This window comes from Oncorhynchus masou, chromosome 18 (assembly GCF_036934945.1).
Source record: "Oncorhynchus masou masou isolate Uvic2021 chromosome 18, UVic_Omas_1.1, whole genome shotgun sequence".
Taxonomy (NCBI): Eukaryota; Metazoa; Chordata; class Actinopteri; order Salmoniformes; family Salmonidae; genus Oncorhynchus; species Oncorhynchus masou.
In genome coordinates, this window is record NC_088229.1 from 72,024,506 (window position 1) to 72,048,721 (window position 24,216).

At 44.4% G+C, this 24,216-nt stretch overlaps 1 protein-coding gene across 1 annotated transcript in view; it reads right to left on the reverse strand.

The window, feature by feature from the left end:
- Positions 1-148: 148 nt before the first annotated feature.
- The window catches only part of ppp3r1a (protein phosphatase 3, regulatory subunit B, alpha a), a 38,937-nt gene continuing 14,869 nt past the window's right edge, over positions 149-24,216 (reverse strand). The window contains exons 2-6 of the mRNA XM_064924414.1: positions 19,478-19,517; positions 5,856-6,032; positions 3,964-4,023; positions 3,547-3,731; positions 149-2,675 (exon numbers count right to left, since the gene is read on the reverse strand). Coding sequence (XP_064780486.1) covers positions 2,628-2,675; positions 3,547-3,731; positions 3,964-4,023; positions 5,856-6,032; positions 19,478-19,517 — 510 coding nt within the window. The 3' untranslated portion in view covers positions 149-2,627. The remainder of the gene's footprint in view (positions 2,676-3,546; positions 3,732-3,963; positions 4,024-5,855; positions 6,033-19,477; positions 19,518-24,216) is intronic.

Sequence of the window (24,216 nt, forward strand, 5' to 3'; positions counted from 1 at the left end):
CCAACAATTAATTGTTACACATGAAGTGAAAATTTGAGTTAATGTAAATAAAAATGCAGAAACCCTAATGTGAGACTGTAAAGTGCCAAATTGATCCAGAAAATCCACGACACAACAGGGAAACAAAGTGATCACACACAACTCGTACTTAAAATGTTTAAAAGTGTTTTATTATTATTATTTTTTAAATTTTCTTACAATATCAAGTTTCCAACAGTCCCACAGCATCAGATGCACCATGCAGAGAAAGGGGAAAATAACTATTAGACAAACTTAGCCGTTTCAGTTCCCACACAAAACTAAAAGAGCACCGAGTCCCTTTCAAAGAAAATAGAGAAAGTAGTACTTGCAGAACTAAAATCTGAACTATATAGATGAAGGAATGGAAAACCGTGTCGAGTACAGTGAGTGGCAGTTGACTTTGGGACCAGCTTTTTACAGGAATAGAAACCTCATCGCGCTGATCCGGGGGGGGGGGGGATACAAAGTTAACATGTAGTTCAGTTTGTTTGGATTACTGCTCCATAATGTGAACATTTAACAAAGTTGGGACAAAATCCAATATGTTTCCCAGTAGATGATTAAATATCGTTATTACTGACCTCACCATTCACGTGTTTTAACCAGGATTATTTAAATGGATCATCTACATGCACAAGGAAAATCATCATGCAAACATAGGAAACCCAAGAAAAGCCACTTGTACAGTGCCCTATATGATGCACTCATTTTGACCTGAGCTATGGGCCCTGGTTAAAAAGTAGTACACTATGCAGGGAAGCATTTGAGACGTCTCACTAAAACCAATGGTTTCCAAACCAACTATCAAATAATTAAAATACAACCTGCCGCCATTTTGTTACAATTATATTCTCGGGATGCCCATTTCACCTTAAACTTGTGTCAGTCTCCCTACTGTGAATACCACGGAGGGAGAGGACCGATGAGGCGATTGTAATAGGTTCTTAAATCTTCACTTTCTAATGTACTCTCAAATGTACCGTATGTCCATTGATCATGTCAAAAGTTTACGAGTAACTGCGTTGTTGCATTAGAAAGAACCCTGTACTGTAAATGCACTATTGATGGGGGGGGGGTTTGACATTGGCTGCTGCAGCAGCCGCTCTCTACTAAGATGAGCAAACATTGACCTAATATACAGTTACTATGCTGCCTGTAGTTGAGTCTCAATAACATGCCATAACATTCTATATTCCCTCAACTCACTGACATTCATTAAATCTTTCTCATCTTGATATTTTAGGATATTCCTCAGTTTAAGATATAATAAAATACAAATACATAGATGGTCCATGTTAAAGAGATTATTATTTTTTTGAATTTGAGTGATCAAGCTGTACAAGATCCTTTTATTCATTCAATTGTACACAAGGTGCAACAGAACATTTGACTTTATCCCAAGACACACACACACACAGGTTCAAGCAGGGGACTCTGCCATACTACGGAGCCCATGGAGCAGTTGCTGTGAGGGGGGGGGTTAAGGGTCTTGCTCAAGGGTACAACGGCAGGTTATGCCATCTAGGATTTGACACCAGCAGCAACCCTCTGGTTACCAGCTCACTTCCCTTCAGATTTTTCCCATCAGACACAGGGATTCAAACTAGCAACCCTCCGGTTGCTGGCTCGCCTCTGACTGCTAGGCTACCTGCCGCCCATTTACTTTGCATTGGGGGATTGTCATATGGTTCAACGTACAAACGTGTCGTTAAAGTAAGTAAAATACAAATAAGTATCACTTTCTTGGCATCTATCTCTACGCTTAGAATAATAATCTCAAAGTATAAACCTGTAATAAAACAGCCCATCACTAAACTTCCAACAGGTATGTTTAATGTGATCGGAAGCTTAATTTATCTAATCCAACCTGCTCAGGAGTCAAATGTCTTAATTTATCTAATCCAACCTGCTCAGGAGTCAAATGTCTTAATTTATCTAATCCAACCTGCTCAAGAGTCAAATGTCTTAATTTATCTAATCCAACCTGCTCAAGAGTCAAATTTAATTATTTAATTATTTTTGAAAATGAAATTTGCATCTAACCATTAGTGATCTTGCAGCGAGCGTTTGACTCATCACAAACCAGTCCATCACTGACCGCAATGTTGGATACTTAATAATAACAATACCATATGTCCTGGTTGGCACTTTATACCCTACGTTTTGAATTGTAACCCAAATCAAGTATATTATTTAAACGCAACACCTCAGATAATGACACATTTCCCCACTAAATAAACATTTATAGATATACTTGTCTATTAAAAAAAAGAGACCAGAACAAAAATAAATATTTAAAAAAAAATAACATTACAAAAAAAATGTTGACAAAAAATAATCAAGCCAACCTTTCCCCTCCCTCCCTCAAACTGGGATGCTCTTACAAACAAAAATAGCTGTCCTTCAGGTTATTGAGAGGATCGGAGTTCAATAACACAACTAAATTGGCTTTGCGAAGCTTGTGGCTTGTTTAGGGGAGAGAAAAAAGTGGCTTCACGGGGAGAGAGAATACTTCCATTGATACACAAAGTGTTTGCCAGACGTCTTGAGCAGATCTTCAGAGACCGATGGAGAAGAAAGCGAGGGGAGGGAGCGGAGGGACATGCTCACACGTCTACCACCATCTTTTTGTGTATGTCAAGGCCACCCACCACCTGGGGGAGAAAGAAGGAACAGAACCAAATAGTTCTTATTGTAGTTCTAATTCCAATTCTAGAATACAAGCAGGCGGGACCAGATTGATTCTTAATGCTATTGGCTAAATTAGCAGAATTCAAAATCATGCAACATGTTTAACTAGTATAACTAGTTATCAGTATCCTGTTAACAGGATACTGCCTTAACACTAGTATAACTACAGTATCCTGTTACCACTAGTATAACTACAGTATACATTATACACTGAATAAGCCATCTGGTGTGTTCGAGCTGGGTAGGAGAAGCCATCAACCATAACAGTCCTCCAGAACTGGAGTTACCCCCCAATAGGGTTGCACAATTCTGGAAAATGTTCTCTGCGTGCAGTATGAAGGAAGTTAGAGGTAGTTTCGCAAGTCAATGCTAACTGGCTAAAAGCCTAAGGTACAGTAGCATCTTGCAGTATCCTTTTAGCCACCCACGACCCCAGTTCCCCAGACACCCACGACCCCAGTTCCCCAGACACCCACGACCCCAGTTCCCCAGCCACCCACGACCCCAGTTCCCCAGCCACCCACGACCCCAGTTCCCCAGCCACCCACGACCCCAGTTCCCCAGCCACCCACGACCCCAGTTCCCCAGCCACCCACGACCCCAGTTCCCCAGCCACCCACGACCCCAGTTCCCCAGACACCCACGACCCCAGTTCCCCAGACACCCACGACCCCAGTTCCCCCACCCACGACCCCACCCCCACCCACGACCCCAGTTCCCCAGCCACCCCACGACCCCAGTTCGCCAGCCACCCACGACCCCAGCCACCCACGACCCCAGTTCGCCAGCCACCCACGACCCCAGTTCCCCAGCCACACACGACCCCAGACTTACTAAGCAGAACTCTTCAAAGGATATCCTGCCGTCTCCGTCCTTGTCTGCGTTGATGATGGTCTTGTCCACAATCTGCTGCAGCTGGGTGTCCTTCAGGTTGTTTCCTACCATCATCTTCAGTACCTGGAAGAGCTCTCCGTTGGAGATGTAGCCATCCTTGTCCATGTCGTAGATTCGGAAGGCAACTAGAGGGGGGGAGAGAATTGTGGAAGGATGTGTAGGTAAGTCAGCGATCCTGAACACGGACCTTTTTGGTTTTGTATTTTGGAGAAAGCCTCATCATTGATGCAATCAGGCCTTCCGTTTCTACTTTGGCAAGTGGATGGGTTTAGTCTTTGTAGATCAGATCATTGAACTTTGTGTGGTGAGAGGTGTATAGGTGTATAGGTGTAGGATGGAGTAGATTTGTCTACTTACACCGAAGTTTTGACTCCTTGTCCCCCTTGACACTGAATTGTGAGACTCCCTCAATGAATTCTGATGGGGGGGAGACAGATGGTTTAGAGTCAGACATTATTTGACTTCTTATACTGTACGCAATAATTTTCTATAAATCGGAGTGATCAAATACACTACTTATGCATTCATAAGTTCAATCAAAATATCAGTAGCAAATTACTACAATCCATATTTAGGGCTATATCCAATCAGAACGCCGCTTTTCCTCTATGCAACTTCTAAAGGCAATGTTTTCGCGGAGGCCGCATTCACGGTAAACTATGGACATGTCGGCTCAATCGGAAATGATCTTTAAAAATGTAAATCGTGCTGTATCCGGATGGAATCCAGGCTATCTCGTCCTGACTGTCCTGCGTTAAGTGTTACTACTTCCTCTGCAGGTTCTGTTCGGCAGAGTAGACCGAGAGAAACACTGGAAGTCTGGACCAGTCCAGGCCAAAGTACCAACTTCTCTCCCTGGTCATCAAGATCCTTTTTTGTTAATCATGCAATGTGATTAAAGGCCCAATGCAGCCATTTTATATCAATATAAAATTATTTCTGGGTAACAACTAAGTACCTTACTCTAATGATATCCATTAAATTGGGTAAAAAATAAAAATAGGTAAAAATATCTATTTCTCAAGTAAGATTCTTGCTAGGACTGTCTGGATATGTTCTGAGTGGGGAGGGGAAAACTGAGAACTAGGTTCAGAACTCTCTTTTTTTATTTGTCTATTAATGAATTTACTGCGTGGTGATATGGAAACCTGCTGATTTAGAAGGTCCTGGTGTAGATTCTATATTTAACCAACTACTATCAGGAAGCAAGATCAATGAGTTAGCCAGCTAACTGAGGTGAACAGACATAAATAATATTCTGGTTAATTAAGAAAGCTAAACTTAGATGTGTGTTTGGTTGTTGAGTCAATGAGACAATGCCCATATCAAGCTTTTCTTGCTAAAAAATAAAAAGTTATTTCAGACAATTCATTTTCTGGACCGCTCATTGATCCTGGTTTGTATTATACCCCTCTAGTGGAGGCCACCATGTACTGTGCTGGGACATTCTCAGACAGGAGGACAATAGACATGTTAACCAACACTGATGGCCCTGATATTATTGGCCTTGATTTTAGCAAACGAGCTTAAATTCAAAGACATTGTCGGTCCCAAGCATTTATTCACTAGTAAAAATTGTCATACACAATGGTGTATGCAAAAGCACAAACAGATCTGGGACCAGGTTATAGAAGGAGACAACAGATCTGGGACCAGGCTACAGAAGGAGACAACAGATCTGGGACCAGGCTATAGAAGGAGACAACAGATCTGGGACCAGGCTATAGAAGGAGACACCAGATCTGGGACCAGGCTACAGAAGGAGACAACAGATCTGGGACCAGGCTACAGATGGAGACACCAGATCTGGGACCAGGCTACAGAAGGAGACACCAGATCTGGGACCAGGCTACAGAAGGAGACACCAGATCTGGGACCAGGCTATAGAAGGAGACACCAGATCTGGGACCAGGCTACAGAAGGAGACACCAGATCTGGGACCAGGCTACAGAAGGAGACACCAGATCTGGGACCAGGCTACAGAAGGAGACACCAGATCTGGGACCAGGCTACAGAAGGAGACACCAGATCTGGGACCAGGCTATAGAAGGAGACAACAGATCTGGGACCAGGCAACAGAAGGAGACACCAGATCTGGGACCAGGCTATAGAAGGAGACACCAGATCTGGGACCAGGCTACAGAAGGAGACACCAGATCTGGGACCAGGCTATAGAAGGAGACACCAGATCTGGGACCAGGCTATAGAAGGAGACAACAGATCTGGGACCAGGCTACTTTTGCGCTTACCCTTGAAGTCCACCTCTCCGTTTCCATCGGTGTCGAAGATGTCGATGACCCTCTGGACCAGCGGGTTCTGCTGGAGTTCAGGGAGGGACATGAACTCCTCCACGCTAAGGGACCCAGAGTTATCTAGGTCCAGTTTCTTAAACCTCTTTCCCAGACGCTTAATCTCATCAGCATCGACTGGAGTAGAGAGAGAGAGACAAGAAAAGAGAGACCCGACAGATAATGGGAGAAAAGAGAGAGACGAGAAAAGAGAGACCGACAGACAGATAGGAGAAAAGAGAGAGAGACAGGAGAAAAGAGAGACCGACAGATAGATGGGAGAAAAGAGAGAGACGAGAAAAGAGAGACCGACAGACAGATAGGAAAAAAGAGAGAGCGAGACAGGAGAAAAGAGAGAGCGAGACAGGAGAAAAGAGACGCGAAAAGAGAGACCGACAGACAGATAGGAGAAAAGAGAGACCGACAGACAGGAGAAAAGAGAGACCGACAGACAGATGGGAGAAAAGAGAGAGCGAGACAGGAGAAGAGAGAGAGAGCGAGACAGGAGAAAAGAGAGAGAGCGAGACAGGAGAAAAAGAGAGAGCGAGACAGGAGAAAAAGAGAGAGAGCGAGACAGGAGAAAAAGAGAGAGAGCGAGACAGGAGAAAAGGAGAGAGAGCGAGACAGGAGAAAAAGAGAGAGAGCGAGACAGGAGAAGAGAGAGAGAGCGAGACAGGAGAAGAGAGAGAGAGCGAGACAGGAGAAGAGAGAGAGAGCGAGACAGGAGAAGAGAGAGAGCGAGACAGGAGAAGAGAGAGAGCGAGACAGGAGATAAGAGAGAGAGCGAGACAGGAGAAAAGAGAGAGAGCGAGACAGGAGAAGAAAGAGCGAGACAGGAGAAGAAAGAGCGAGACAGGAGAAAAGAGAGAGAGCGAGACAGGAGAAGAGAGAGAGGAGAAAAGAGAGAGAGCGAGACAGGAGAAAAAGAGAGAGAGGGATCATGAACAAAATTACATGAGTAGAGACGTTACAATTTGGTAATTATTTGACACTTATCCAGAGCGACTTCCAGTCAGTGTATTCAACCAACGTAGGCAAGACAACCACATACAGTATCACAGTCATATCAAGTGAAAACCTTTGCCGTTAAAAGTAGCCGTCAGCTTACCTAGATCTCCTGGAATATGGACACGCAACACAGTAACACATTAACACGGGTAGATCTCTGCAGGTAGGCACCCAGCACACCCTGTACCCACACACACACACACACACACACACACAATGTGGTCTAATGACGGTATGTAGGCGAGGACCACTCTCTTCCTCCCCACCTACATCGACCCAACACGGCAACAGACCTGACACGGCAACAGACCTGACACGGCAACTGACCTGACACGGCAACAGACCTGACACGGCAACAGACCTGACACGGCAACAGACCTGACACGGCAACAGACCTGACACGGCAACAGACCTGACACGGCAACAGACCTGACACGGCAACAGACCCGACACGGCAACAGACCTGACACGGCAACAGACCTGACACGGCAACAGACCTGACACGGCAACAGACCTGACACGGCAACAGACCTGACACGGCAACAGTGCCTTTAAAACACGGGGGGGGTCAAGTTAACTACACAAACATTGCCTGAAATCTTCCAGTTGAGTGAACTTACATCTGTTCTTGGCCATGTCGATGTGGGTAGTACAAACAGCCCTAGCTGTCCCAGTCCCCGAGGAGAGCTTGTTGCCCTGTGCCTTGTGAGCTCCTGCCATTACAGAGAGTACTGATCCCACCTGGTTTCTGTTGTCCCCTCTCACAGTAGCATGGGGTAAGCCTTGTAATAACATAGATACTAACTACAGTATTAAGCTTATTCAGACACGCTATGATCACGTGAACCGGTCTACTGCCCCCCCCCCCCCTCCACACACAATACTACTCTAATCTGTCCTACCGATAGTCAGATATAGCTATTCATCTTTAGACAAACCTCACAGAATGGAGAGAGAGAGAGAGAGAGAGAGAGAGAGAGAGAAGAGGGGGGAGTTCAACAGAGATGGTGGGTAGTAAAGAGAGAGAGGGGAGAAAACAGAGACACTTAGCTGTTGCAGAAAGGGAGCCAGAGAGAAATGGAGTGAGTGTGAGAGAAAGGGAGAGGGAGATGTGTGTGTGTGCATTTTGGGTTGGACGACGCCACCATGCATTAACCTGATGACTAAACAGAAGCTCGAGGGATGACTGTGTGAGTGGTATACGAGTATAGAGGCAGCATTTGCTGCAGGCACTCCACAGCCAGATCTCTGGGGAACAAATCTGCCTTGTGCCATCTGTCTCTCACTACTTTTTCTTACTTTTTCTTTTTCTTAGATATATTGACAATGTTCCAACTGACATTTGTTTAGGCCTAATGAAAGTGGTTAACTAGATCGCAGTACACAGATACAGTAGATTATGATATTTCTGTGTGTGGGACTGAACTCAAAGTCTGAGATTATCCCCTAATGCAGGGCTCTCCACATATTCCTGTTCTACCTGATAATTAAGTGGTTTTTCAAGTTATGTAACTTTCAAAATACAGAAATCATCTCCGTACGATGCTGTGTTTTACTGTGTTTCACATCACACGATGCTGTGTTTTCACACGATGCTGTGTTTCACATCACACGATGCTGTGTTTTACTGTGTTTCACATCACACGATGCTGTGTTTTACTGTGTTTCACATCACACGATGCTGTGTTTTACTGTGTTTCACATCACACGATGCTGTGTTTTACTGTGTTTCACATCACACGATGCTGTGTTTTACATCACACGATGCTGTTTCACATCACACGATGCTGTGTTTTCACTGCTGTTTTACATCACACGATGCTGTGTTTTACATCACACGATGCTGTGTTTTACATCACACGATGCTGTGTTTTCACTGTGCTTTTTCACATCACACAATGCTGTGTTTTCACTGTGTTTTTTACTGTGTTTCACATCACACGATGCTGTGTTTTACATCACACGATGCTGTGTTTCACATCACACGATGCTGTGTTTCACATCACACGATGCTGTGTTTTACTGTGTTTCACATCACACGATGCTGTGTTTTACTGTGTTTCACATCACACGATGCTGTGTTTTACTGTGTTTCACATCACACGATGCTGTGTTTTACATCACACGATGCTGTGTTTCACATCACACGATGCTGTGTTTTACTGTGTTTCACATCACACGATGCTGTTTTACATCACACGATGCTGTGTTTCACATCACACGATGCTGTGTTTTACATCACACGATGCTGTGTTTTACATCACACGATGCTGTGTTTCACATCACACGATGCTGTGTTTTACATCACATGATGCTGTGTTTCACATCACACGATGCTGTGTTTCACATCACACGATGCTGTTTTACATCACACGATGCTGTGTTTCTCATCACACGATGCTGTTTCACATCACACGATGCTGTTTCACATCACACAATGCTGTGTTTTACATCACACGATGCTGTGTTTCACATCACACGATGCTGTTTTACATCACACGATGCTGTGTTTCACATCACACGATGCTGTGTTTCACATCACACGATGCTGTTTCACATCACACGATGCTGTGTTTCACATCACACGATGCTGTTTTACATCACACGATGCTGTGTTTCACATCACACGATGCTGTGTTTCTCATCACACGATGCTGTGTTTCACATCACACGATGCAAAATACATCACACACGGATGATTCTTAAATTTGAAAAGTTACATAACTTGCTGAAAAGCAAAACAATGTCAACAATGGATTAATGAAACAAATACCAAAAGATAAAATTCCCTCCAAAAACTGTCTTTAATTTATGCCTTGCTACTTCACACTTACAGTAAACTGTCCCTTCCTCCAAATTGAGTATTTGAGTCTGGCTGACACCACTATTAGGTGACATCATGTGTTTGAGTCTGGCTGACACCACTATTAGGTGACATCATCTGTTTGAGTCTGGCTGACACCACTATTAGGTGACATCATGTGTTTGAGTCTGGCTGACACCACTATTAGGTGACATCATGTGTTTGAGTTTGGCTGACACCACTATTAGGTGACATCATCTGTTTGAGTCTGGCTGACACCACTATTAGGTGACATCATGTGTTTGAGTCTGGCTGACACCACTATTAGGTGACATGTGTTTGAATCTGGCTGACACCACTATTAGGCTGTACACTGGACTGTTAGTTCAAGTCTGTACTAGGAGTGGTAGACCATATAGGTATACATATATACACATATATACAGTATATCACAAAAATGAGTACAATCCTCACATTTTTGTAAATATTTGAGTATATCTTTTCGTGCAAGGTCTCTAAAATCCACCAGCTCCGTGATGTCGTCATGGAGGATTGGAAGAGGACTCCAGTAGCAACCTGTGAAGCACTGGTGAACTCCATGCACAAGAGGGTTAAGGCAGTGCTGGAAAATGATGGTGGCCACACAAAATATTGACACTTTGGGCCCAATTTGGACATTTTCACTTAGGGGGTGTACTCACTTTTGTTGCCAGCGGTTTAGACATTAATGGCTGTGTGAGTTATTTTGAGGGGACAGCAAATTTACACTGTTATACAAGCTATACACTCACTACTTTACGCTGTAGAAAAGTATAATTTCTTCAGTGTTGTCACATGAAAAGACATACTCAAATATTTACAAAAATGTGAGGGGTGTACTCACTTTTGTGATATACTGTACATACATATACATGTTCAACTGTACAGTTGAAGTTGGAAGTTTACATACACTGTAGCCAAATACATTTCAACTCAGTTGTTCACAATTCCTGACATATAATCCCACTAAGAATTCCCTGTCTTAGTTCAGTTAGGATCACCACTTAAATTTTAGGAATGTGAAATGTCAGAATAATAGTAGAAAGAATTATTTATTTCAGCTTTTATTTCTTTCATCACATTCCCAGCGGGTTATAAGTTTACATACACTCAATTAGTATTTGGTAGCATTGCTTTTAAATTGTTTAACTTGGGTCAAACGTTTCGGGTAGCCTTCCACAAGCTTCCCACAAAAAGTTGGGTGAATTTTGGCCCGTTCCTCCTGACAGAGCTGGTGTATCTGAGTCAGGTTTGTAGGCCTCCTTGCTCGCACACGCCTTTTCAGTTCTGCCCACACATTTTCTATAGGTTTGAAGTCAGGGCTTTGTGATGGCCACTCCAATACCTTGACTTTGTTGTCCTTAAGCCATTTTGCCACAACTTTGGGAGTATGCTTGGGGTCATTGTCCATTTGTCCATTTGAAAGACCCATTTGAGACCAAGCTTTAACCTCCCGACTTATGCCTTGAGATGTTGCTTTAATATATCCACATAATTTTGCTTCCTCATGATGCCATCTATTTTGTGAAGTGCACCTGTCCCTCCTGCAGCAAAGCACGGTCACAACATGATGCTGCCACCTCCGTGCTTCATGGTTGTGATGGTGTTCGTCGGCTTGCAAACCTCCCCCTTTTTCCTCCAAACATAATGATGGTCATTATGGCCAAACAGTTCTATTTTCGTTTCATCAGACCAGAGGACATTTCTCCCAAATGTACGATCTTTGTCCCCATGTGCAGTTGCAAACCGCAGTCTGGCTTTTTTATTGTGGTTTTGGACACCTTGTTTTACTGTGGATATAGATACTTTTGTACCTGTTCCCTCCAGCATCTTCACAAGGTCCTTTGCTGTTGTTCTGGGATTGATTTGCACTTTTCGCACCAAAGTACGTTCATCTCTAGGAGACAGAATGTGCCTCCTTCCTAAGCGGTATGACGGCTGCGTGGTCCCATGGTGTTTATACTTGCGTACTATTGTTTGTACAGATGAATGTGGTACCTTCAGGCATTTGGAAATTGCTCCCAAGGATGAACCAGACTTGCGGAGGTCTACAATAATTTTTCTGAGGTCTTGGCTGATTTCTTTTGATTTTCTCATGATGTCAAGCAAAGAGACACTGAGTTTGAAGGTCGGCCTTGAAATACATCCACAGGTACACCACCAATTGACTCAAATGATGTCAATTAGCCTATCAGAAGCTTCTAAGCCCTGACATAATTTTCACAGTCAATTTAGTGTATGTAAACTTCTGACTCACTGGAATTGTGATACAGTGAATTATAAGTGAAATAATCTGTCTGTAAACAATTGTTGGAAAAATGACTTGTGTCATGCACAAAGTATATGTCCTAACCAACTTGCCAAAACTATAGTTTGTTAACACGAAATTTGTGGAGTGGTTGGAAAACAATTTTCAATGACTCCAACCTAAGTGTATGTAAACTTCTGACTTAAACTGTATATGGTGTGGGTAGTCTATATAATATACAGTGTGGGTAGTCTATATAATATACTGTGTGGGTAGTCTATATAATATACTGTGTGGGTAGTCTATATAATATACAGTGTGTGTAGTCTATATAATATACTGTGTGGGTAGTCTATATAATATACAGTGTGTGTAGTCTATATGATATACTGTGAGGGTAGTCTATATAATATACTGTGTGGGTAGTATATATAATATACTGTGTGGGTAGTCTATATAATATACTGTGTGGGTAGTCTATATAATATACTGTGTGGGTAGTCTCTATAATATACTGTGTGGGTAGTCTATATAATATACTGTGTGGGTAATATACTGTGTGTGTAGTCTATATAATATACTGTGTGGGTAGTCTATATAATATACTGTGTGGGTAGTCTATATAATATACAGTGTGTGTAGTCTATATAATATACTGTGTGGGTAGTCTATATAATATACAGTGTGTGTAGTCTATATGATATACTGTGAGGGTAGTCTATATAATATACTGTGTGGGTAGTATATATAATATACTGTGTGGGTAGTCTATATAATATACTGTGTGGGTAGTCTATATAATATACTGTGTGGGTAGTCTCTATAATATACTGTGTGGGTAGTCTATATAATATACTGTGTGGGTAATATACTGTGTGTGTAGTCTATATAATATACTGTGTGGGTAGTCTATATAATATACTGTGTGGGTAGTCTATATAATATACAGTGTGGGTAGTCTATATAATATACTGTGTGGGTAGTCTATATAATATACTGTGTGGGTAGTCTATTTAATATACTGTGTGGGTAGTGTATATAATATACTGTGTGGGTAGTCTATATAATATACTGTGTGGGTAGTCTATATAATACACTGTGTGGGTAGTCTATATAATATACTAAGTGTATGTAAACTTCTGTAAATTTTACCGCTTGGTGATATAATTCGGAAACATAATGTTAACTTTCACTGCTATGCCGATGATACACAGCTGTACATTTTCAATGAAACACGGTGAAGCCCCAACATTGCCCTCCCTGGAAGCCTGTGTTTCAGACATAAGGAAGTGGATGGCTTCCTGTTAAGGCTAGGGCTGATTTCAAGGTTTTACTGCTAACCTACAAATCATTACATGGGCTTGTTCCTACCTGTCTTTCTGATTTGGTCCTGCTGTACATGCGTCCGCTACGGTCACAAGACGCAGGCCTCCTAATTGTCCCTAGAATTTCTAAGCAAACAGCTGGAGGCAGGGATTTCTCCTATAGAGCTCCATTTATGGAACGGTCTGCCAACCCATGTGAGAGACGCAGACTCGGTCTCAACCTTTAAGTCTTTACTGAAGACTCATCTCTTCAGTGGGTCATATGATTGTGTGTAGTCTGGCCCAGTAGTGTGAATGTGAACGTAAAGGCACTGGAGTGACGAACCACCCTTGCTGTCTCTGCCTTGCTGGTTCCCCTGTCTCCTCTGGTATTCTCTGCCTCTAACCCTATTACGGGGGCTGAGTCACTGGCTTACTGGTGCTCTTCCATGCCGTTCCTAGGAGGGGTGCGTCACTTGAGTGGGTTGAGTCACTGACGTGATCTTCCTGTCCGGGTTGGCACCCCCCTCGGGATTGTGCGGTGGGGGAGATTTTCGTGGGCTATACTCGGCCTTGTCTCAGGGTAGTAGGTTGGTGGTTGAAAATATCCTTCTAGTGGTGTGGGGGCTGTGCTTTGGCAACGTGGGTGGGGTTATATCCTGCCTGTTTGGCCCTGTCCGGGGGTATCATCGGACAGGGCCACAGTGTCTCCCGACCCTTCCTGTCTCAGCCTCCAGTATTTATGCTGCAGTAGTTTATGTGTCGGGGGGCTAGGGTCAGTCTGTTATATCTGGAGTATTTCTCCTGTCTTATCCGGTGTCCTGTGTGAATTTAAGTATGCTCCCTCTAATTCTCTCTCTTTCTCTTCTCTCGGAGGACCTGAGCCCTAAGACCATGCCTCAGGACTACCTGGCCTGACTCCTCCTTGCTGTCCCCAGTCCACCTGGCCGTGCTGCTGCTCCAGTTTCAACTGTTCTGCCTGCGGCTATGGAACCCTGACCTGTTCACTGGAGGTGCTACCTGTCCCAGACCTGCTGATTTGGAACCTCTCCACCACACCTTCTGTCTCTATCTCTGAATGATTGTCTATGAAAAGCCAACTGACATTTACCCCTGAGGTGCTGACCGGTTGCACCCTGTACAACTACTGTGATTATTATTATTATTATCTGACCCTGCTTGTCATCTATGAACATTTGAACATCTTGGCCATGTCCTGTTATAATCTCCACCCGGCACAGCCAGAAGAGGACTGGCCACCCCTCAGAGCCTGGTTCCTCTCTAGGTTTCTTCCTAGGTTCCTGCCTTTCTAGGGAGTTTTTCCTAGCCACCGTGCTTCTACATCTGCATTGCTTTCTGTTTGGGGTGTTAGGCTGGGTTTCTGTACAGCACTTTGTGACATCGGCTGATGTAAAAAGGGCTTTATAAATAAATTTGATTGATTGTTTGACTGTCGGTTAAAGTCTGTACTAGGAGTAGTAGACTGGATTGTCAGTTAAAGTATGACAACATTTGAGGCCATCAGTATGAGCAAACATAACAGATTTGTTGTCCTCTGTAGCTCAGTTGGTAGAGCATGGCACATCGCTAAGACTGTTGGATCGATTCCCGCTGGGACCACTCACATGAAAATGTATGCACGCATGACTAAGTCGCATTGGCTAAAAGCATGTGTTAAATGCCATATATTGTATTAGTTGGCTTGGTAACCCCACTCCCCAGCTTGAAATGTCTCCAACACATGCTACAGAATCATTACTCTTCAATAGTGTCATTGGTTAAGAGACGTTGCCAAGAGGGTGGTCACGTGTGTTAGTTAGTGAGGGAGAGACAGAGAGAGATGACCTATGGATCGAGCACAGTGAGAGACAGGGGATGAAGCTAAACTTAAAAAACATATATTTATATTTAACCTTTATTTAACGAGGCAAGTGTTAAGAACTAATTCTAATTTACAATGACTGCCTTCCCCCGGCACAAGGCAAGACGTAGGATCGCTACTCAGAAGCCCTTACTGAAATGCAGTCCACATTTTGATTGGATCATCTCGTTGAGATATGCTAATGATGTCCTGCTTGGAGGGATGTCCTCCTTAGTGACTAAAATCATTACGATGATACTCCACACAGCAGAAAGAGACCATTTGCTCATCAATACTGGATTCACTTTTAACTGTGTTACTAGGCAACAAGAACCTGCTGCTCGCCACCCCAAACCACACACAAACAAGCAAACAAACAAACACAGACATAAATAGACATATAAGCTGAACGTTTTGACAGACAGCATTTAAAATTGACCAGACCCGTATGCGTTGGGTCAGTAACCTGATTAGGGCGTCCAGCCACGGTGCTCAGAATGACACAAATCCCCTTTTAGATGATGGTAATTCATAATAACAGAATATGCAAGTCTAGGATGCAACGATGTGCGCTAATTCTTACCTAATTCTGATGAGCACTTTGAAGATGTTTGAATGACTGTCCACATGAACTTTTCCTCATAACAAGACAAGTAACGAACATCAAAATCACTAGCCTGTCAATCTACTGTCCCCCATAGAAGAAAAAGTTGATCTATTCTATTAGTCAGGGGCAACAGCTAGCCTAGTGGTTGAGAGAGTTTCGGGTCAGTAACTTAAAAGGTCACTGGTTTGAATCCCCGAAACGACGAGGAGAAAAATCTGTCGATGTGCCCTTGAGCAAGGCACTTAATTCTAATTGCTCTGGATAAGAGCGTCTGCTAAATGACTCAAACATCAGCTTGTCAAGAAAAATATTTCAAAACAAACTGTGGGATGATAGATCCCAAATTCACTGTTTTGTTTTTTTTTCATTCTTCTTCCCCCGGACGGGAGGCAATTTTATTTATTGGCTTTTCAACAACAACAAAAAAAATACATATAGAAAAAAATATTACTGGAAAAAACCCTGGTATGCATGGTACGCAGGCACACACACAGCTCCTGGCTTTCCTTTTTCAGAGAAGAAAAAAACTGTTGCGCAACGAGCAATCAAATGAGCATTGTAGCAGTACATTAATCTCACCACACAGAAAGATTACATCATCGTTTAGTCCATTAGACCCCTGTGTCTGTGGGGGTGTGTGTGTACTTTTAAATGAGCAGCCTTGTACTTATGCTGCCAGGCCAACACATGACACCAACCCTATTAGCGTAATGCATTTTTATTGAGCCAATGAGGCTGTGTGTGTGGTGTGGAGGGGGAGGGATTCTGGATTCTAGTGCAACTGACAGAATGAAGGCTAGTGGATGGATAATGGCTAGGACAGCAGTATGGAATGAAGGCTAGTGGATGGATAATGGCTAGGACAGCAGTATGGAATGAAGGCTAGTGGATGGATAATGGCTAGGACAGCAGTATGGAATGAAGGCTAGTGGATGGATAATGGCTAGGACAGCAGTATGGAATGAAGGCTAGTGGATGGATAATGGCTAGGACAGCAGTATGGAATGAAGGCTAGTGGATGGATAATGGCTAGGACAGCAGTATGGAATGAAGGCTAGTGGATGGATAATGGCTAGGACAGCAGTATGGAATGAAGGCTAGTGGATGGATAATGGCTAGGACAGCAGTATGGAATGAAGGCTAGTGGATGGATAATGGCTAGGACTGCAGTATGGAATGAAGGCTAGTGGATGGATAATGGCTAGGACTGCAGCATGGAATGAAGGCTAGTGGATGGATAATGGCTAGGACAGCAGTATGGAATGAAGGCTAGTGGATGGATAATGGCTAGGACAGCAGTATGGAATGAAGGCTAGTGGATGGATAATGGCTAGGACAGCAGTATGGAATGAAGGCTAGTGGATGGATAATGGCTAGGACAGCAGTATGGAATGAAGGCTAGTGGATGGATAATGGCTAGGACAGCAGTATGGAATGAAGGCTAGTGGATGGATAATGGCTAGGACTGCAGTATGGAATGAAGGCTTGTGGATGGATAATGGCTAGGACAGCAGTATGGAATGAAGGCTAGTGGATGGATAATGGCTAGGACAGCAGCATGTAATGCTCCCTACAGGGATTCTGTTGTGCAGCAAACTCTACATTAAATCTATACGTAAGGTTTTCAGCATTCAGACTGATAGTAATATCTCCACATTCATTGGTCTGCAGGCTACATCATTCAGTAGAACAGTTCTAATACAATAGCTTTAGGCTCATAAATCTATGGGAGTGGGTGTCCTGTCCTCCTTATAAACCACTGTAATGGAATCTGCCCCCCAACCCCCCTCTCCTCGACAACCGTTGCTCCGGCTCTGGGAAACCCCTAGCAACAAGGAACTCTTAACAAGAAGGCCTTGGTTATTTTGGGAGGCTGCATACAGGCACAGGCTGTTGCTAGTGCTATGCGTGTTTGTTTGTGTTTCATTGGGGGTGGAGCATGGGCTGTGGGAGTGGGAGGGTCCTTGCGAAGCTGGAAATATCCAGGAATGGTGAAGTCCTTCCTCGGTCTCGGCTCGCCACGGGTCAGGGTCACACACCTTCTTATCCTCGGTCTACCGCGGCAACTACTGTTGGGCTGCCTGCTTGTCCCTGAATGTGTCCCTGAGTGTCCCCTGAGTGTGTCCCTGAATGTGTCCCTGAGTCTCCCCTGAGTGTGTCCCTGAGTCTCCCCTGAGTGTGTCCCTGAGTGTGTCCCTGAGTGTGTCCCTGAGTCTCCCCTGAGTGTGTCCCTGAGTGTGTCCCTGAGTCTCCCCTGAGTGTGTCCCTGAGTGTGTCCCTGAGTCTCCCCTGAGTGTGTCCCTGAGTCTCCCCTGAGTGTGTTCCTGAGTCTCCCCTGAGTGTGTTCCTGAGTCTCCACTGAGTGTGTCCCTGAGTCGCCTCTGAGTGTGTCCCTGAGTGTCCCTGAGTCTCCCCTGAGTGTGTTCCTGAGTCTCCACTGAGTGTGTCCCTGACTCGCCTCTGAGTGTGTCCCTGAGTCTCCCCTGAGTGTGTCCCTGAGTCTCCCCTGAGTGTGTCCCTGAGTCTCCGCTGAGTGTGTCCCTGAGTCTCCTCTGAGTGTGTCCCTGAGTCTCCTTTGAGTGTGTCCCTGAGTGTCCCTGAGTCTCCCCTGAGTGTGTCCCTGAGTCTCCGCTGAGTGTGTCCCTGAGTCTCCTCTGAGTGTGTCCCTGAGTCTCCTTTGAGTGTGTCCCTGAGTGTGTCCCTGAGTCTCCCTGAGTGTGTCCCTGAGTCTCCGCTGAGTGTGTCCCTGAGTCTCCCCTGAGTGTGTCCCTGAACCTCCCCTGAGTGTGTCCCTGAGTGTGTTCCTGAGTCTCCGCTGAGTGTGTTCCTGAGTCTCCGCTGAGTGTATCCCTGAGTCTCCCCTGAGTGTGTTCCTGAGTCTCCCCTGAGTGTGTTCCTGAGTCTCCCCTGAGTGTGTCCCTGAACCTCCCCTGAGTGTGTCCCTGAGTGTATCCCTGAGTGTGTCCCTGAGTGTGTCCCTGAGTGTGTCCCTGAGTGTGTCCCTGAGTGTGTCCCTGAGTCTCCTCTGAGTGTGTTCCTGAGTCTCCCCTGAGTGTGTTCCTGAGTCTCCCCTGAGTGTGTCCCTGAACCTCCCCTGAGTGTGTCCCTGAGTGTGTCCCTGAGTGTATCCCTGAGTGTGTCCCTGAGTGTGTCCCTGAGTGTGTCCCTGAGTCTCCTCTGAGTGTGTTCCTGAGTCTCCACTGAGTCTCCCCTGAGTGTGTCCCTGAGTCTCCCCTGAGTGTGTCCCTGAGTCTCCGCTGAGTGTGTCCCTGAGTCTCCGCTGAGTGTGTCCCTGAGTCTCCTCTGAGTGTGTTCCTGAGTCTCCCCTGAGTCTCCCCTGAGTGTGTCCCTGAACCTCCCCTGAGTGTGTCCCTGAGTCTCCCCTGAGTGTGTCCCTGGAGTCTCCGCTGAGTGTGTCCCTGAGTCTCCGCTGAGTGTGTCCCTGAGTCGCCTCTGAGTGTGTCCCTGAGTCGCCTCTGAGTGTGTCCCTGAGTCTCCTCTGAGTGTGTCCCTGGCTCCAGTAGAAAGTCCCTGTGTGGTGTTAGTCTAATCTATATATGCTGTCCTTTTGTTGGGTTGCATTTGAGCATAATGTTGAATACTCAATACAAGCTCAGACAAGCAGAGAGCGGAGGGGAGTGAGAATAGTTTCATTTTCTGATGTTGATGCCGGACAAACAAAGGCAGTTAGTTAGTAAATCAAAGATACTTACAATGCGAGCACATTTCCAGGGGGTAACTTGCCTCATTTCCCTGAAAAGGAGAAACAGGAGGCAATAGGTGAGACATACAGGAGGCAAAGGTGAGACATACAGGAGACAAAGGTGAGACATACAGGAGACAATAGGTGAGACATACAGGAGGCAAAGGTGAGACATACAGGAGGCAAAGATGAGATATACAGGAGACAAAGGTGAGACATACAGGAGACAAAGGTGAGACATACAGGAGACAAAGTTGAGACATACAGGAGACAAAGTTGAGACATACAGGAGACAAAGGTGAGACATACAGGAGACAAAGGTGAGATATACAGGAGACAAAGGTGAGACATACAGGAGGCAAAGGTGAGATGTACAGGAGGCAAAGGTGAGATATACAGGAGGCAAAGGTGAGACATACAGGAGGCAAAGGTGAGATATACAGGAGACAAAGGTGAGACATACAGGAGGCAATAGGTGAGACATACAGGAGGCAAAGGTGAGATGTACAGGAGGCAAAGGTGAGATATACAGGAGGCAAAGGTGAGACATACAGGAGGCAAAGGTGAGATATACAGGAGGCAATAGGTGAGATATACAGGAGGCAAAGGTGAGACATACAGGAGGCAAAGGTGAGATATACAGGAGGCAATAGGTGAGACATACAGGAGGCAAAGGTGAGATATACAGGAGGCAAAGGTGAGATATACAGGAGGCAATAGGTGAGATATACAGGAGGCAAAGGTGAGACATACAGGAGGCAAAGGTGAGATATACAGGAGGCAAAGGTGAGACATACAGGAGGCAAAGAGATATACAGAGGCAATAGGTGATATACAGGAGGCAAAGGTGAGACATACAGGAGGCAAAGGTGAGATATACAGGAGACAAAGGTGAGACATAGAGGAGACAATAGGTGAGACATACAGGAGGCAAAGGTGAGATATACAGGAGGCAAAGGTGAGACATACAGGAGGCAAAGGTGAGACATACAGGAGGCAAAGGTGAGATATACAGGAGGCAATAGGTGAGACATACAGGAGGCAAAGGTGAGATATACAGGAGGCAAAGGTGAGATATACAGGAGACAATAGGTGAGACATAGAGGAGACAATAGGTGAGACATACAGGAGGCAAAGGTGAGATATACAGGAGGCAAAGGTGAGACATACAGGAGGCAAAGGTGAGATGTACAGGAGGCAAAGGTGAGATATACAGGAGGCAAAGGTGAGACATACAGGAGGCAAAGGTGAGATATACAGGAGACAATAGGTGAGACATACAGGAGGCAAAGGTGAGATATACAGGAGACAATAGTTGAGACATATGGGAGGCAAAGGTGAGACGTTTGCATTATGAAAACAGAAATACTGGTCAAACATAGGAAACCATTGGGATACATTCATTATGATGTATTCTTGTCAGGTCTTTCAGACTGCAGATGATCTACTGCTAGCTTAGTTAATACACATCCTAGTAATTGCAGGTCAACCCTCCTGGGGACTAGAGCTACAACATGTGTTCGTGTTCATAAGGGCACACGGTAGCAAAAAGTTTTACAACAACAACAAAATATGAAAAATTAGCATTTCTTATCATTCGCTATATTAGCATTTCCACAAAGCTCACTTCACACGCACATCAATATGCAACAGCTACAACTCAGTGACAACCCAAATGACACCCGACGTGGCCCACATTTACATATCAGCTGAGGTATGTCTGTATCAGTTTTGCACATCTGGATTTTGGGATTTTCTCCCTTTCATTTTAAGAGATTCTTCCTTTCAGATTTTATCAAGCTCTGTTAAGTTAGATGGAGAGCAGTGGTGATCTTCAACTCTTTCCACAGATTTTCAATGGGATACAATTTTGGGCTTTGTCTGGGCCACCAAAGGACTTTTACATTTTTTTGTTCTGAAGCAATTCCAGTGTTGCTTTCGCTGTATGCTTGGGGGTCATTGTCCTGTTGGAACGTACATTTTTCGCCACAGTCTAAGGTTGTTTGCACTCTGAAGCAGATTCCCTTTAAGGATTTGCCTGTATTTGGCTCAATTTATTTACTTACCAGTCTCCCAGTCCCTGCCGCTGAAAAGAATCCCCATAGCATGATGCTGCCACCACCATGCTTCACAGTATGGATGGTGTTAGATGGGTGATGGGCTGTGCCTGCTTTTCTCCAAACATTGCGCTTTGCATTCTGGCCAAAGAGTTGTTTTTTTAAATTATCATGCCACAGAAACGTTTGCCTGGTGTCTTACAAGATTTGCACTTTTCACACCAAAGGACATTCATCTCTAGGAGACAGAATGCATCTCCTTCCTGAGCGGTATGATGGCTGCGCGGTCCCATGGTGTTTATACTTGCGTACTATTGACTTTTCTAAGTCCAGGCGTGCTGTTATGTGACTTCTCCGGAGTGGCTTCCGTCTAGCCACTCCCAAAAAGCCCAGATTGGTGAAGTGTTGTAGAGACTTGTCTTTCTGGCAGATTCTCCCATCTCAGCCAAGGAACTCTGTAGTTCTGTCAGAGTGGTCATTGGGTTCTTGGTCACCTCCCTTACCAAGGCCCTCCTTGCCCTGTTGTGCTCAGTGTGCCAAGATGGCCAGCTCTAGACACAGTCTAGGTTGTTCCATATGTTTTCAATTTCCCAATGATGGAGACCACCGTGCTCTTGGAATCTTTCAACATTCTAGAACTTGTTTTATACCTTTCCCCAGATATGTGCCTCATCACACTTCTACTTCGGGGATGTATGGACAGTTCCTTGAACTTCCTGGTATAGTTTATGCTCTGACATGTCAACTGTATAGGCCTCTTTTTGTTTATTTTTCTTTACATAACATTTTTTTCTCCTTTTTGACCCGAATGATAATTTCTCTGTATGTATTTCATACTTTTGATTTATTTTGAGTGGCAGCTCGCGGTTACATGTTATATAAACAGAATAAATGAATCGAAATTGTACAAAACATTTTTTTTTTACTTGGTCCCAGAAAATATATACACTGAGTGTACAAAACATTAATGACGCCTGCTCTTTTCATGACATAGACTGACCAGGTGAATCCAGGTGAAAGCTGTTATCCCCTATTGTTGTCACTAGATGTCACTAAATCCATGTCAATCAGTGTAGATGAAGGGGAGGAGACAAGGCTTGAAAGCCCTTATTTAACCTGAGACAATTGAGACATGGATTGTCTTGACAATTCAGAGGGTGTATACACTGTTAAATGTATACACTGTTAATTGAAATGCATTCCAGGTGACTACCTCATTTTATTTTATTTTTGTAACCTTTATTTAACTAGGTAAGTCAGTTAAGAACAAATTCTTGTTTACAATGACGGCCTTCACCGGCCAAACCCGAACGACGCCCTATGGAACTCCCAATCATGGCCGGATGTGATACAGCCTGGATTCGAACCAAGGCGTCTGTAGTGATGCCTCTAGAACTGAGATGCAGTGCCTTAGACCGCTGAACCAGGGTCTGTAGTGACCCCTCTAGCACTGAGATGCAGTGCCTTAGACTGCTGAACCAGGGTCTGTAGTGACCCCTCTAGCACTGAGATGCAGTGCCTTAGACCGCTGAACCAGGGTCTGTAGTGACCCCTCTAGCACTGAGATGCAGTGCCTTAGACCGCTGAACCAGGGTCTGTAGTGACCCCTCTAAAACTGAGATGCAGTGCCTTAGATATACCGCTGAACCAGGGTCTGAGTGACCCCTCTAGCACTGAGATGCAGTACCTTAGACCGCTGAACCAGGGTCTGTAGTGACCCCTCTAGCACTGAGATGCAGTGCCTTAGACCGCTGTGCCACCCAGGAGCCCATGAAGCAGGTTGAGAGAACGCCAAGACTGTGTAAAGCTGTCATCAAGGCAACGGGTGGCTACTTAGAAGAATCTCAAATATATTTTGATTTATTTAATACTTTTTTGGTTATTACATGACTGTTATTCACTGTTATTCTAAAATGTAGAAAATAGTAAAAATAAATAAAAAACCTGGAATGAGAAGGTGTGTCCAAACTTTTTTACTGTATATACACAGAGTTTTCCAAACATTATGAACACACCTTTCTAACATTGAGTTGACTCCGCCCCTTTTTGTCCTCAATACGTCATGGCATGCACTCTACAAGATGTCGAAAGCGTTCCACAGGAATGCATGTTGACTCCCAACACTTCCCAGAGTTGTCAATTTGACTAGATGTCTTTTGGATGGTGGACCATTCTTGATACACACGGGAAACTGTTGAGCGTGAAAAAAACAAGCAGCGTTGCATTTCTTCACACAAACTGGAGCGCCTGGCACCTACTACCATACCTCCATTCAAAGGCACTTAAATATTTTGTCTTGCCCATTCACCCTCTGAATGGCACACATACACAATCCATGTCAACTGTTTCAAGGCTTAAAAATCCTTCTTTAACCTGCCTCCTCCCGTTCATCTACACTGATTGTAGTGCACCATTTTCGGGGACCACTTTTGTCTCGTGAGCGTTTATTTTCAGAACTACTGGCTAAAAGTATACAAAAGTAACAGAGAATCTCTTTAAACGCATGGAAGTATATTGGTGTATTGGAAAATATACAGTGTTTTTGAGTGTTTTTAAATACATGCCAAATGTCTTTGAAACACCCTAAATAGTATTTGAACCCAGGTCTGGTACTGTCTATAAGTCACCCTAAATACTATTTGAACCCAGGTCTGGTACTGTCAATAAGTCACCCTAAATAGTAATTGAACCC